General features: G+C 40.3%; 1 protein-coding gene across 1 annotated transcript in view; it reads right to left on the reverse strand.

The window, feature by feature from the left end:
* Positions 1–9,079, reverse strand: part of sh3rf1 (SH3 domain containing ring finger 1) — a 63,831-nt gene extending 54,752 nt beyond the window's left edge. The window contains exons 1-2 of the mRNA XM_005732336.1: positions 8,769–9,079; positions 6,256–6,761 (exon numbers count right to left, since the gene is read on the reverse strand). Coding sequence (XP_005732393.1) covers positions 6,256–6,636 — 381 coding nt within the window. The 5' untranslated portion in view covers positions 6,637–6,761; positions 8,769–9,079. The remainder of the gene's footprint in view (positions 1–6,255; positions 6,762–8,768) is intronic.
* Between the last annotated feature and the right edge of the window lie 5,480 nt (positions 9,080–14,559).

Consider the following 14,559-nt stretch of genomic DNA (forward strand, 5'->3'; position numbering starts at 1 on the left):
TTTGCATGTGTTTTGGATTTTGTATGTGTTGAGGAGTTTGTACGTGCTATTTGGAATTTGTAAGTGTTTTGGAGTTTATACATGCTTTGTCTCTAGGGGCCACCGTACATCAGTAATGTGATAAACTGGCAAGCTGCCCAGGTTCCCGTCTTTATGTAGAAGGCATGATAGGATAGCCTTCATTCCTCTGTGAGACTGTGGATTAGTGTATTTACTATCCATCTACTACTAGGATTTAAAATTACAAACTGGCACTAAAATTTTTACTTTGAGGAGGATGCATTCTGCTCATTTACAGTTCCATCTTTATATTTGTGGACTTTACTAGACTAGCTTTGCAGTCTAAACACAAGAAAAACAGATATTTTTTGACATTTCTTACAAGGTATCTGTGAAATATTTTGCCCCAAAGAACCCTCCCCCCAGCAACTGTGGCATTTTATGTTTGACGGACCACCCAAAACCTAGTGTTAAAACAACATAAAAGAAACACATTAACACACTTCTTACAAAACCTACACAATGAAACTAACCCTCTGAGACCAGTGTTAAATCTAAGAACATAAAAATGGAACTACATGTCGCAGCAAAGCAGACCTCCATGACAGCGATCCGTCTGTTTGACAGCAATATTAAGTGTTAACGAACAAGGATGTCTAGAGCTGGTTAGAAGGTTTAGCTTAGTGGTACAATTTAATGCCACAGTGGATTCATGTAGCGCTACATGCTATAACACTAACTGCTGAATATGTGGTGGTACAGACATGAAATTGGAGCCTCATATGTGCAATTATGTAAAAAGGAGGTGAGGAGGACAGACAGAGACAGCAGGGAGTATATTTTCCCCTTCCAGCAACAAGACACAGTAACATGTAGGGAATCCCAGTGGACAACCCTCAGCTGAGCAAGAGCAACAGTGTTAGTTCCTAAAACTTTCCTGGTTATGACTACTCAGTATTGAAACCACAATTTTCAAACGCAAAAAACTTGACTTTTGAAATTCGAGCATCTCTTAAACTTGTAATTTTGTTTCTCATGAGGCTTCTTGAACTGAAAGTTTTGAGAAAATATATAATACAAGAACCGGTCCTTTTACCATAGTTATCTGGAGCCGTTTTTCTATATGGTAAAGTTAACAGGAACAGTAGGTTTATAAAGGTTAACAAAATACATTAGCTGAAGGGTTGTAGCTTTTGTATGTTAAACAATGTCCATAGCCTTCTTGGGTCTTTCAATACGTCATAAAAACTATAATAAACTGAACACTGAGAGCAAGCTGAATCCTGAACAATCACGAAGCTCGTGTTTAATATGAGCATCCATCTTTGTAGCAGTGCAAAAGTCAAAAAAAGGACAAGTATAAAAACTATAAAAAATATGAAGTGCATTAGATGAGTATTAAAAGATACACAGTGGGAACCAGAGATGAAGACACGCTGATTACTTCACTAGATAGCAACTGTTTGTTTCCTAGGAATGAAAGTCAGCAGTCAAAAGTAATTCAATTCAATTTATATAACGCCAAATCCCAAAGTCCTAACAGAGCACTTTACATAGGAAGGTCAAGACCTTAAAACATCATAAACAGACCCAAAAATTCCCTTTGAGAAAGCACTTTGAGACAGGGAGTAAAAGAACGGGGAGCAGAGCCGACTCAGTGTCTAATAAACTCTAATCTCATTAGTCCTTTAACAGGCTTCAGCACAGATTAAGACAGTGAGGAGGGAGGAGGAGGTACATGGAAGCAATATAGCAAAAAAGAAAATAAAACTCAGCTGGTGTCAGTGGCTCATAAGAGAAAATTACAGGTGGCTCTAAAATCCCGGCATGCCCTGTCCAGAAGGTTGCAACTACTTGCAGACCTGCGTGGGAAATATAGAGGAGGCGAGAGAAAAGTGTGAGCGTGTTGAGAGAGCTGGAATGAACAGACCAAAGCCCTCTTGAAAAATTCCCAGTGGAAAGCAGTAAGTATGTGTTTGCAGTATGTGGGCAGCGTGAGGGTGTAATGAAGGGGTTCAGCCGCGCAGGCAGAGGTCAGCCAGCCGGCCAAGAGGAAAGGCCTCAACAACAATATGATGTCATCAAAGACCGCCAGCGTGACTCATCGACCTCAGACGAGGGAGGTGCACAGGAATTTTAATGACATCTCTCTACATAAGGAACCCATAAACAGCATTCTTTTTCTCTGAAGAAATAAATCCACTACAAAAGAGACAGAACACGCCACAACTTTATTACAAAAATAACTGAGGAACAAAAACGCTTTCCAATGTCCTGTGGGTACCTAGATATTAGACAACAGGCAAAATAATACTAAATTAGAAGGCTGCACTTTGCTTCCTGTGTGTTTAGAATTAATCCTTGAGGACAATGTGAGATAATGCCAGGAAGAAAAGGCTATCAAACACACCAGGCCTATAAAAAGGAAAAGGCAGCCCTCATTACCAAAGAAGAGACAACGACCTAATTACATCCCAAAAAGGTCAGGAAAGTATATTGTTTCACTTCACATCAGCTAATCACATAATGACACGCACACACTCATAAAGAAAAACACTCAAATCCTTCATAGCGTACAAAAGATACAAGAATCATTTGTATGTATTTTCCTCCTAAATGTAGCCTCCAAACTGTAGTTAATGCAGAGTGGAGAACTGAATTAAAAATTAACTCTGACAGTTTTATGACAAAGGCAGAAATTATCATGAAAGACAGTCTATTTTTATACTCTCAGTGCAGGCTCAACTCTCCAGAGAGAGACAATGATAGCTGAAGATATTCACTAAAAACTCTCTCCGATTCTTCCCCTCTCTCCTTCCTTTGCTCTGACCCAACTGCTATGACACCTGAACCCTGACCTTTGACTTCCAGACAGATCCAATAGCTTTACTCGCTCTCATGCATAAAACAAAACAAAACAAAAACATAGGAGTTATCTGTTCTCAATCCACATGAACAAAATACTATGTTATACGAGTCAACGAGCGAGAAAGGCAGACAAAACACTCATGTAACGGAGCACCACGGAGGTGAGTCATCAACCTGACTGCGAGGGCCCAGACAACCACAGAGCTACATTCAAGATGAGCCTTTTCAATCCTCTCATCAAAGAAATGCCAGGCTGCCGTGTCAAACAACTGCTGCAACCCCGGAGATGATAAGCGGAGGGGCAGAAAGCCGAAACATTTGTCCCATTTGGTCCTAACGCCTTCACTTAACACTCATCAGTTTCTGTTACTGGTGGCCTTTCCGTTCATGCGCGCGTGTACACACACACACACACTCTCTACATGTGTCGGTCAGTCACTAGGATCAGACGCGACCCGAAACAAAACCCTGTTGTGCATCTGTCAGGCAGTCCCCAATCAGAGCCATTCTCTGGCTATATAAGAATTGGAGGTGGAGCTCTCCCTCAACAGAGGAATGGCACAAGAGCCGCATCAAGCCTTGAAAGATCTCTCCCCCCCCAAAAAAAAAAAAAAATCCAGGGGAACAAAAAAAGAAAAAAAAGAAAAGAAAAAAAGAAGTGGGACTGAGGGTGTCACCCGGGGGCAGTGAGGCAGCTCAGTCCCCAAGGAGCACCGACCAGAGATCAGTGAGAGCTTTGATCTCTGGCTTTTATGTTGTGAAAATGTTACACCTGCACTGCCATGTCTTTTCTTGTTCTCTGTTATCAGCACAGGGCCTTAGGAGAGCAGACTTGAGAGAGGTCATTAGTCAATAGTATGACACTGTGAAAAATCTATAGAAGTGCTCAGAAAATAGAAAAACGTATTCATAGATGACATGGGCAGCATACCCTCAAAGGGGAATCAGTGTATTAGTTTCGAATGACCATCTCTCGCTCTCCCCCTTTTTTTTGTAACAAACAGGCTTTTCAGCACTGAGGGGAAATTCCAAAAAGCACAAACAGCTTTGAAATGAGCACAAAAGCTCTGAAGTGATACTTTGGCAAATGAGGCGGGTCCCCCAGCAGCAATTTACAGCAAGGCCTCTGATCTTCATACCTGCATGGCTCGGCAGCTACATTATCAGAGCTTTGACATTCCAGTGATTCTACACAAGACCCTGACATCTTTTCATCTACCCAATCCTCCCTTCGTGGAGACCAGAGCTGTTCAAAGAAAGGCCCACGGGTCTGTCATGGGTGTATTTAGAAGGGTGTATGTAGAATCTAAAGAGAATTTGTTAATTAAAACATATTTTAAAACACACATCACATGTCATTGTATAGTAAATAGGCCTGGGCAGCTTGGAGAAAAGCATAAATAGCATAAATCACAACACTTTATGAAGAAAAATTGCATTTTTTTTATTTCCCGCTGGATTCTACGAGTGCTAGTGTGAAGGAAAGGGCTGCACAACCATGTTAAGGAGGCACAGTTATGCTGTTTTACGTTAATTGATAAATAAATACCATGTGCCCACTGTGACAGTGAATAGGGATGTGCTGATCTGATATTGCATATCAGTGACAACACACCAGATCTGTTTTTTATGACACTTTGAGTCAGCAGAAGCAGAGGCATTACAGCGTGCAGGAAGTTTACAACAAAGGATAAAAAGGTTGGAAGTATATTCCAGTATATATTCTTACACTGACAGACTTTCTGTCAGCTCTTTCTCGCTCTCTATAGGTTTAGTGTAACTCTTGCTGGGAAGCTTTTGCTGAACTTACAATGACATAATACACTGTTGTCAACGCTGTCATTTAATTTCACCTGTCTTTTGACAGCTCTGCTCCACAGATGATGTGTGTTTGTGTGTGAGGAGCAGCAAGGATGACCACTTAGACTGAGAGGGAGTAAAGCAGAAACTAGCACAACTATGAATGACAGCAGTATGAAGCAGCTTAATGACTCTTAACACCAACCTTAAATGTGACCAGTGAAAATAAATTAAATCAATAACGTGACCATATTTATAAAAAAATTATTTATCTTGGTCCTGTTCTCATTTATCATTTTACTAATCAACACCAATACTTTTACAAGGTTATTACAAAGTAACGTGTAAGTCAAGCTAATGCTCCCCTACAGGTAAAAGATTAATTTCCACCATCTTCCTCAGAGTGAGAACTTTAGCTGATTAAATTAACACAGGTATCTGATCATTACCTGATGCAGATACCTCAGCATTGTATCGGAACTGAAATGAGTTAAATGTGCACTTGCTTTAAAATAAACAGTCTGTAGTCATCAAACGTAGTTTAAGAAGGTGGTGGTCAAAGTCTGCTCAACTGTAGGCAGAACTTTTTGCTGACTGGTGAATGACATCGAGGACTTCACAACAGCAACCAGACTGCACCGCCAAAATGAGGGTGAGGGGATTGTCTGAGAGTAAACTGATTGCACTGCTGTCTGGGGCAGTCAAATAAATAAAATTTCTTATAAAATATACTTGGATAGCCATCCATAGACCTGGGCAGCCCACCCAAATAAAGTCTATGAGCAAGTTTCCTCGTCATAGATAATCCTAGTCCTAGACTAAAAGGAAAAATTCAATGAAGATCCCCATAGAGTAAAGAATTTAGTCTAGGATTAGGTATAATCCATGTCTGGGAATCTGCATGTCAAACACTGAATATGGCATGACACAACAGCACATGCCATCTTAGGTTGAACAGCTTATTTTGCCCTTAAAGATTAAACCATCATCAAACTCGTGTTTTCTTAGGCTTAGAGATTGAGAAACAAATGTTGTGTGTTGTTTTCACTCTTTCACCGTCATCTGTGTCTCATCAGTGGTATCTAAATAAAACTAAGGAAACACAGACTCCAAGTCTTTCACAATTTTCTTTCTGCTCTAAATACACTTTACAAGTCCCCTCAGTGTTGCAGATAAAACAACCACCCTGTAGATCCACCCTGAATTTCACAAGCAACACTGCAGCAGGGATCGCAAGAGGAAGGCTGTCTGTGGCATATGACAATGTCAGCAACTAAGAAAGGCCTGCGAGCTCTTCTTACGGGAGTAAGTCCATCTACTGTTGGCATAGAGTGCAGGATCATTTGGTGGCTTAACTATTAACTGCTCTCAATCACTGCCTTCAGTAATGTTGGGCTGCTAGTCAACTGGCTGGCTTTGGGGTCACCATGATAACCGTTAATCCGCAGCAAGGATTAGAGAGCTAGTAATGCAACATGCTGTTTTTAATCCACACAGATTTTCTCTGTTTTGTTTCAGCTTGACCATAACAATGGGAAACACAGATGTGTACTCACTGAGCCATGCTCAGGTAGTTAATATACTAACCCGGACGAGGGTGCTCTTAGCTTGAGCTCGCTGGGGTTGTGCTCCCGGGGTGCCCTGGTCCCGGGATCCACTTCCATGTGCCCTGGCCATGGCTCCAGATGTACCATTTGTGCAGACTGCCGCCCCAGGACCAACCCTCCGTGGCCTCTGCTTGATTCCATCCAAGAGCCGCACAAGTAGGATGTTGCTGGGAAGTTCATCCACGGCACAATCCACCAACGTCCGGCACTCTGGGCAGCGCAACTCCCCGCGTGAGCCAAGGATACCTTGGAGGCAACGCCGGCAGAAGGTGTGCTGACAAGGAAGAACCTTTGCCGAGGCATCTAGCCGCTCGAGACAAACGGGGCACTCGAGCAAATCCAACAACACGGACTCGTCCATTCTCTGTGTGTTCTGCCTCTAATTCAGCAGAAAAACATGATGCTGATAAGGTTTTTGTTTGGAAGCACATCAAGTACTGTCACGTCACTCCCATGCCTCGGCTATTGCCATGGCACCTGCATCAGCTGTAAAAAAACCAAAACAATAATAATAAAAAAAGAAAAAAGAAAAAGGTCAAGAAATTCATATTTATCAACTGTATACACAAGAAATAGGTCATGGCATACATATTTAACAGACATCGCAGATGGCTGTAACAACTCTAACAATTACAGATAATGACTTAAATTTTAACACAAACATCCACAAAGTTTGTCACATAGTTCTCAGTGAATATTGATTCAAAGTACTTTTTACTGGGAATGCAAACTCCTACTATGAACTGAACTGTGGTTTTGGAAACTCCTTACATGCTTACATATGGCTGAAGCTGTATTGTGTTGCTTCATAATTTGAGCATCAAGCCATGACGAACCAAAACCAGTTCCAAAAAAGTCCAGTCCACTGGTATTGCATTCATCCAAGCTAATCACTTCTGACAGCTGCACACTGCAGAGCAGTGAAGTCAAACTCAGGGCAGCAGAGCTTCTGCACACCTGAGAATTTCAAGTCCTTTTTCTACTTTCTATAAACAATGTGTTCAGATTTGGAAAAGATAAAGCAGCTGGAAATTTGTGTAAGCTTACTTTGTTACTGCACACAGAAAACTGATCATGGATCAATAAGGATCAATAGGAAGAATGGATAACAGCACTGATTCCAATAAAATGCCATCCATCTTACAGGACTGGTCTCCAGCAGCTCATGTCTCTTATATTGAGAATTATATCATGTCTATAACAGCGTTCTTAGTAAAGCCAAAGAGGACAACTGTATCAAATTCCCGTTTCTTCTGATAAGAACCTTAGTGTCTCTAATAGCAACTGCAAATCAAACGACCTATTTTAAAGGCTATTTATACGCAATGCAAGTTTACCAAGGTTACTGCATGTAAGGATGAAGATGTCTCCATTTAGAGCATACTAAACACTTCTGTTTACTGCACACTTGAAGGCAAAGTATCGAAAAACAAGCCTACGGAGACTTCAAATGGTTTATAATGAGATTATTACGGAGGAGACCTCGATTTTTTCAGAGCAACAGAAATGTTTGTGGCTCCAGGAGTCAATACTTTTAAAGCTGTTTTAAGAAACCTCATGCATAAATTTATCGGCGAGCTTAGTGCCTCTGAAAATGAAATCATGGTGGGCTTATAAAGTCTAAGATTTAGTACCAATCCAAGGCATGGAGACACTGCTGCATGTGTCTTTCTATAAGAGATCTACACCCTATTTTTTCCGTGTTTTTAAAATGGGGTTTCTTCGTTTTGTTTTATATCCGCACTGTAATGCAGAATGAATTGCCGCACTAAAACCTAACATGCATAAGAGAATTGTTGCTAAATCTCGCAAAAACATTAAAAGGAAAAAAGAACAGTTTTAAGGTCTATCATTAGATTACCTAGCGGGGGACAGGAGGCCAAGTTAATCTCATTTACTCGACAGCGGATAATTACACCTGGCAACTGTGATCTTGGATCCTCGGACCCTTTAAACTGACTGTACGGTTAACACCGCCGAGCCAGACACAAAAAAGAAACCTGCAGCAGCGGTGAAGCACTGAAGTGCAGTGATTTGTGTTTAAAGAACGGAGTCATACAGGAGGATTCACACGACTAAGTAAACCTGGTTAAAAAAAAAATCCTAATAACACAACAAACTAATTATTAATCCTCATTTTTTTCTTTTTTTAAAATGACAAAATCTTACGCTTATACCGCAACATTGTAACAAAAAACGAAAACATTACATAACGACGCTAAACAGTAACTGATTATTCTTATGCTACTTTCTTTTGAGGTGGATTATTCTCGAACTGAACTACAAGAAAGCAAATTAAACTAAGTTTGTTAGCAAGTATCGCTTCACAACAAGGAGGCTGCTTTAACGTTGTCCCCCTTTAAAAAAGACCCAACAAACAGTTAAGTTTGCGCACTTGGAAAATAAAGAGTTTTAACAACTTTAAGACACAAACAAATATATTTATACCACTCCTAAGTACTTCAACTACTATTATTATGTAATTCAGCTTACCTCTTCCAGAACAGGACTCCTCCTCTTGTTGCTCTGTATCTCCCGTAATTTTTTTTTTTTTGCCTCCTTGCTAGTTAGCAAGCCTTCTCAGATATCTACAAACCACTTCTCTGTGAGTATCCAGCAGGAAAATGCTGCCGTTTTTACCCAGACAGGTTTTGTTTAGAGGCGCACACCGCGCAGGAATCGCAGACCTCTATCAGATAGTGGAGTAAAACCTGACATGAGAAACACAATACAAGAGAGACAACGGAACTCCAGCCTCACCGAGCGCCATGCTGGTACTTCTGCTCTGCGGGACTGCTGCTAGAACAAGCCGAGAGGGGGAGGGAGTGAAGTGGCCTTCCGGTGCTGTCGGAAATGGGAACATTATGGAGGCTCAATGCACAATAAAAGTAGATGGAAGTAGGAAAATACACATCTTAAAGGTGATATAGCTGATATATAACTGGGAAAAAGTATTCACATTAAGGTGACCAGATTCCAACAAAATTTAAAGCCAGGGGCTTTTGCAGGATTTCTTTTTCCACTGAAGGGACCAATAACATGGCAGGGGCGGTGATAATTCTAAAAACTGCCAGGGCAAAAATTCCCAGGGGGCCCCTTCATCCAGCCTTTACTGCCATTACTTTATAAATATTCTAAAAAAAGAAAAGAAAAAAACGAAACAAAAAAAAACAGTTTGTGAATGTAACTCTCTGTTACGGCACAGCTGGTTAGATAAGATTTAGGCAGCATTTAGGTGCTAGATTTCTCCACTCTCTCTTTTTCTTCTTTCTTTTTCACTTTCAAAACAATAACTTCTTTTCATTTTCACTTAGTGACTGTCATTGCTTTCATAAGGTTTGTTTAAACAGAATTGTTATTGCCACTTACAGTGGGAGAAAGGGAACTCAGGTGTGCCCCCTCAGGGAGGTTAGGAATCTCAGACTATCACTGCAAACCTTTCACTACTGGCCTGGTGCCCAAAACAACAAGCAAGCCTTGCATTGCTTGGTTGCCTTTTAGCACATCCTGAGTTATCCTCCTTCATGAAACTTAAACTTACAAAATTTACTACATTAATTTAATGTTTTATTTAATGTTTTTATGGAACAGAGTACACCACTGTGTGAGAGAGGAAATTTGACTCTTACCAAAAATACCTTGAGTTAGAGTAGAAAGCATGGGTAGATTTTCAGGCTAAAAAAAATTAAAAAATAAACTTAAAATAAGTAAATTAATGCAGCATGCATGATCAAAAATTATGATTCTTTAAAATGTACATCACTCCAGCGTTGCAGCTGGATTCAAAAGATTCAGCAAATAAAATTTAAAAAAAGATAACTAAAGCTTTAAAACAATTGTAATGAAGTGTGATGAACTACACCATTTACATCACGAGTAGAAGCAGAAGTAGATAGTGATGTAAATTGCCTCATATAACTAATTTTATACCGGTATTTGTGTTTTAATATTACGTTTCTAATAATCATCGGCTACTTCAGGATTACTACAACGTAAGCGGTAAATTTCCGAGATGCACCAGAAGGCAGCACCAGTCGTTATCAAAAGGGCGTGAACTGAATCGTATAATGAGCTGTAATGATGTGTCAAAAAGCAGCATCTTTTCCCAGACAGAGTGCATAATAACTCCTTTTTTCATTTCACTATTCTTTCACCCCTGTGGGCATGTTTGGCTGAAAGTCGAGTTTAATCCCATAACATCTTAAATTATACCAAAATATGTTGTTGTTTTTCTGTTCAGTTACAATTTTCCAACATTAGGAACCCCTGTTCTGTCATGCAGCAATAACGGGTGAAACACTTTTACCTTTCTTTTGGCTAAGGGATGTCTGGAGAGTTATACAGGGACATCTACTGGTCGCGTTTTCACTATTTTCAAGTAGATCCAACCAGATTTATTTATTTAACTCCTTTTACTTCAGGAGCACATACAATCCACTTTGATCTCAATTGGTCAGCATAAATATGAAAAGCCCTGCTCCTCTGAATGTCTAATATCTTTAAAAATGTGAAGAAATATTCTGAAAATTTCACATTCAGTGCGCCAACAACAGACGGATAACAGCTTGTTTGTTTTAGTTCTCAGCAAGTCTCACAAACATCTCGTTGGAGAATCTCCTCCAGATTTGATGGTCCTCAGTTGTAAGTGGGATTCAGTATCTAATATTCACTTTGGTCTTCTGAAGGTGGTTCTTCACCAAGATGTGCGATGTATGTTTTGGATTGTTGTCTTGTTGGAAGATAAACTCATGACCAAGACCCAGTTTTGTTGCTGACTATTTGAGGTTTTCTTTCAGAATCTTAACATATCCTTCTTTCTTCATGATTCCTTCCACCTTGAAGAGAGTCACAGTTCCAGACACATTGAAGAATCCACACAATGAAACGCTCCCACCACCTTGTTTCACCATGGGTGTTCTTTCTCCCTTCCTTCCCCTAACATAAGCAGTAGTGATGGGTCGGTCGCGAACGAAATGGCTCTTAGAGCCGGGTCTTTGACGTGAACGACGCGAGCCGGCTCCTTATCGCGAGCCGGCTCCTTATCGCGAGCCGTGGGGGTTTTATTGTCTTTCTCTCACCCTCTCTCTCGCACTTTTTTCGGCTTCACTCAGCATGCGAGCCTTGTGCTTTATGCTGGGAAGAGGGGCGGTAGTTGCACTCAGTAGCACAGGAACAGAGCAGGAGGGAGAGAGAGAGAAAGAGAGCCAGGGACAACAACATCACATTAGAAAGGTATAGTAATCATCCACAACTATTTTCAGTTGCAGATGATAAAGGATACAGAAAGTTTATACATACAGGCCCATATGACAGAGAATGTGCATCTTATTTTTGTTTTCATATTTTAATTTATATTTAATTGTGTTGTGCTTTGCAGTGTTTTGTGTTGTTTCACTTTAAATTGGTTTAAAAGGAAAAAGCTGAAAATTTAAATAGTTAAAAGTTGAACTGTGACTAGTAGGTTTTTGTATTATATGATTTATTTATTACATTTTATGTGGCGTGAATAAATAAAAGTATATTTACGGTGGCCCCTAGACAAAGCATGTACAAACTTCAAATCACGTACGAACCCTGAAGCATGTACAAACCCTGAAGCACGTACAAACTCCAAAACACGTAAAAACACGTAAAAACTCCAAAACACGTAAAAACATGTACAAACTCCAAAACACGTAAAAACTCAGAAGCACATAAAAACTCAAAACACGTACAAAAGACAACAGAAGTGCTCCAGGATGCTAGGGGCAGTGTTGAGCTTTTGTTACCTAGTGGCTACACAAGCCAGCAAGTACCAACGACCGGATTTGGTGTGTGGTAGTAACAGGTAAATGAACGTTTTTAAAATTTTATTTGACTCTATATGAATGCTTGTATATAAATACACAAACAATACACATATGCTTTCATGCTTTCAATGGTGTAATTTAAGTGATCTAGGTAGCTCTGTTTTGGAAGTTCAGAGCTACCTAGATCACCTATGCTAGAAATGCTAGTTTTGGAGTTTGTATGTGCTTTGTCTCTAGGGGCCACCGCATATATTTATATATAAACATATATGAATAAAACCACTTTTTTTTACATTAGTAATTCCTTTTGTGCATAATTTTATATTATTAATAATAAATTAATTAAAGCAACAAAACAACCTGAAGAGCCAGTTCGGAGCCGAAAGAGCCGGCTCTTTTTAGTGAGCCGAACCGAAAGTTCTCTAAAAAGAGCCGGAAATCCCATCACTAATAAGCAGCGTTTCTGTGGCCAAAGAGCTTGAGTTTTGGCTTGTATGACCAAAGGATGTGCTTGCAGTATTCATAATCTTTCTCTAGATTGTCCTTAGCACACTTCAGAGTGGCTTGAAGTGGATTTCTCCAGTCCTCACAGTTCTTCCTGTGCAGGGTCATTGTCTTATTTGAGGCTACAATTCCTGACTTAACTAATTAACTCGTGAGTGTCTTGGCAGTCGTTGTGGGATCTTTAGACACATGTCTCACTACTTTCATTTCTACAGTCTTAGAAATCTTTTGTCTCCTATCTCTGCCAGGCTTGTCAGTGTGAATAAAGGCACAAACCCTTCACATGCAGAGTTTCATAAACAACAACAGTAATTTATATCTTTATAATTCAAACAAATTGTCTAAATGTAAAAATAGTTTTTATTGTAATGTTGGCACTTCATCCCGACATGGGGTAGAGCAATTTAACTCAAAAACATTGAATAATTAATTTCTTTATTGCATTTTTCACACTTTACAAAGCCATCTAATGGGCCGAACTGGAGCCCCCGGTGGGCTGGTTCTGTCCCCCGGGCTGCACGTTTGACGCCTCTGTTTTAACTTTTATGTAAAATACTTTTTAGTCCTGAGCTGAAGTTCTGATGCTTCTGTAGTTTTATGACACTGGGATGATATTATCCTATCTTTTCTTGAGGCAAAGGCAAACTGATGGAGCCATCACTGAGTCATATAAAAGAAAAAAGGCAAAAGGGAGATGGAGGACATATCTCCAGAGGTGCTGCTTTAACCATTTATTATAAGATGTACATTTGAAATGGACCTCTGACTCGTGATAACCTTCTCTGCAAACATAGAACTACTTGAGGGAGAGAAGAGCAAGCGAGACACAGCCAGACAATAAACATGTGATTTATTTTTATCTTTTGGAGGACACTGTATATCGAGCAAGAGGGAGAGATGAAGGCAAGGGAGAAAAAAGGCAATAAAGAAAAGAGATTTATTCAGAGGTGGCGCTCCTCTGTCACATGCAATCCCACGGGAGCTGGTAGAAGCCCGCAGGTCATATTTCCTCGCCGTAAGGAGGCTGCACTCCGCCCCTCCACCTCCTCCCAGACAATAGCCCCTGCCCCTCCTTTTCAGCTTGACCTCTGTGCATTACCACACACTCACATTCAGAGACATTAAATTATGTTATTCGGAAAGACAACGGGAATGATTTGTACACGCGGAAAGGCAATAATCCTTCATAATGACTGCACCTGAGGGCAAAAAAACCCCATCACTGCACACACACATGCAGAGCTGCAAACGATGAAGGGGACAGCTGTGCTTATACTTACTGCTTACTGCTTATAAATGGAAACGAGGAAAGCAGCAGAGGACATGACAAGACATATGTCCCAATTTCCACGAAAGGATGGGCCTTGACAGAAATATTGCTCTCTCTTGTACAGTCCATTACTGTAAATAGATGTGCGAGAAACAAAGTATTGAAATACAGCCAATACCAGAGAGGAAAGCCATTTTTTTTTATTAGCAAGCACAGATTATAGAGCTATTATATGTAGTGTTGCTCACCAGTTGACATTTCACTGTCTTAATTGAAAGCAGCCCAAACGCTTTAAGCCTAATGTGCTCCTAAGATCAGGACTCTCACATCCAGTGATCTTCATTTGTATTGCTTTGATGAGGCTTTCAAACTTACTAACTCAGCCTGAGGCAACCTGCTTTCAAATTAGATTAGGCATCGTAAACTCAATGTCAACGAACGCTGCATGGTAATGCTTGAGCGCATACGTTTCTCTGTGGGGTGATTTTTCCTCTTTTCATGCTTGGATCAAGGAGGCCCTATGGAAAATTCCGAGAAGAATTAAATTCATTACATCCTCACTATAATGTCAGGGGCTTTGCGTGGGAGGGACTGAAACTATTTAGCTCATTTATTTAACTCTGTTCATGTTTTTATCCAGTTTGGGGTGGTGGGGAGACGGGAGAGGCAGGGAACACCTTGGATAGGTCACGAGTCTATCACAGGGTTAACTCAGAAAGAC

Source organism: Pundamilia nyererei, unplaced genomic scaffold (genome assembly GCF_000239375.1).
Source record: "Pundamilia nyererei isolate P.nyererei 1_Seehausen unplaced genomic scaffold, PunNye1.0 scaffold00046, whole genome shotgun sequence".
NCBI lineage: Eukaryota > Metazoa > Chordata > Actinopteri > Cichliformes > Cichlidae > Pundamilia > Pundamilia nyererei.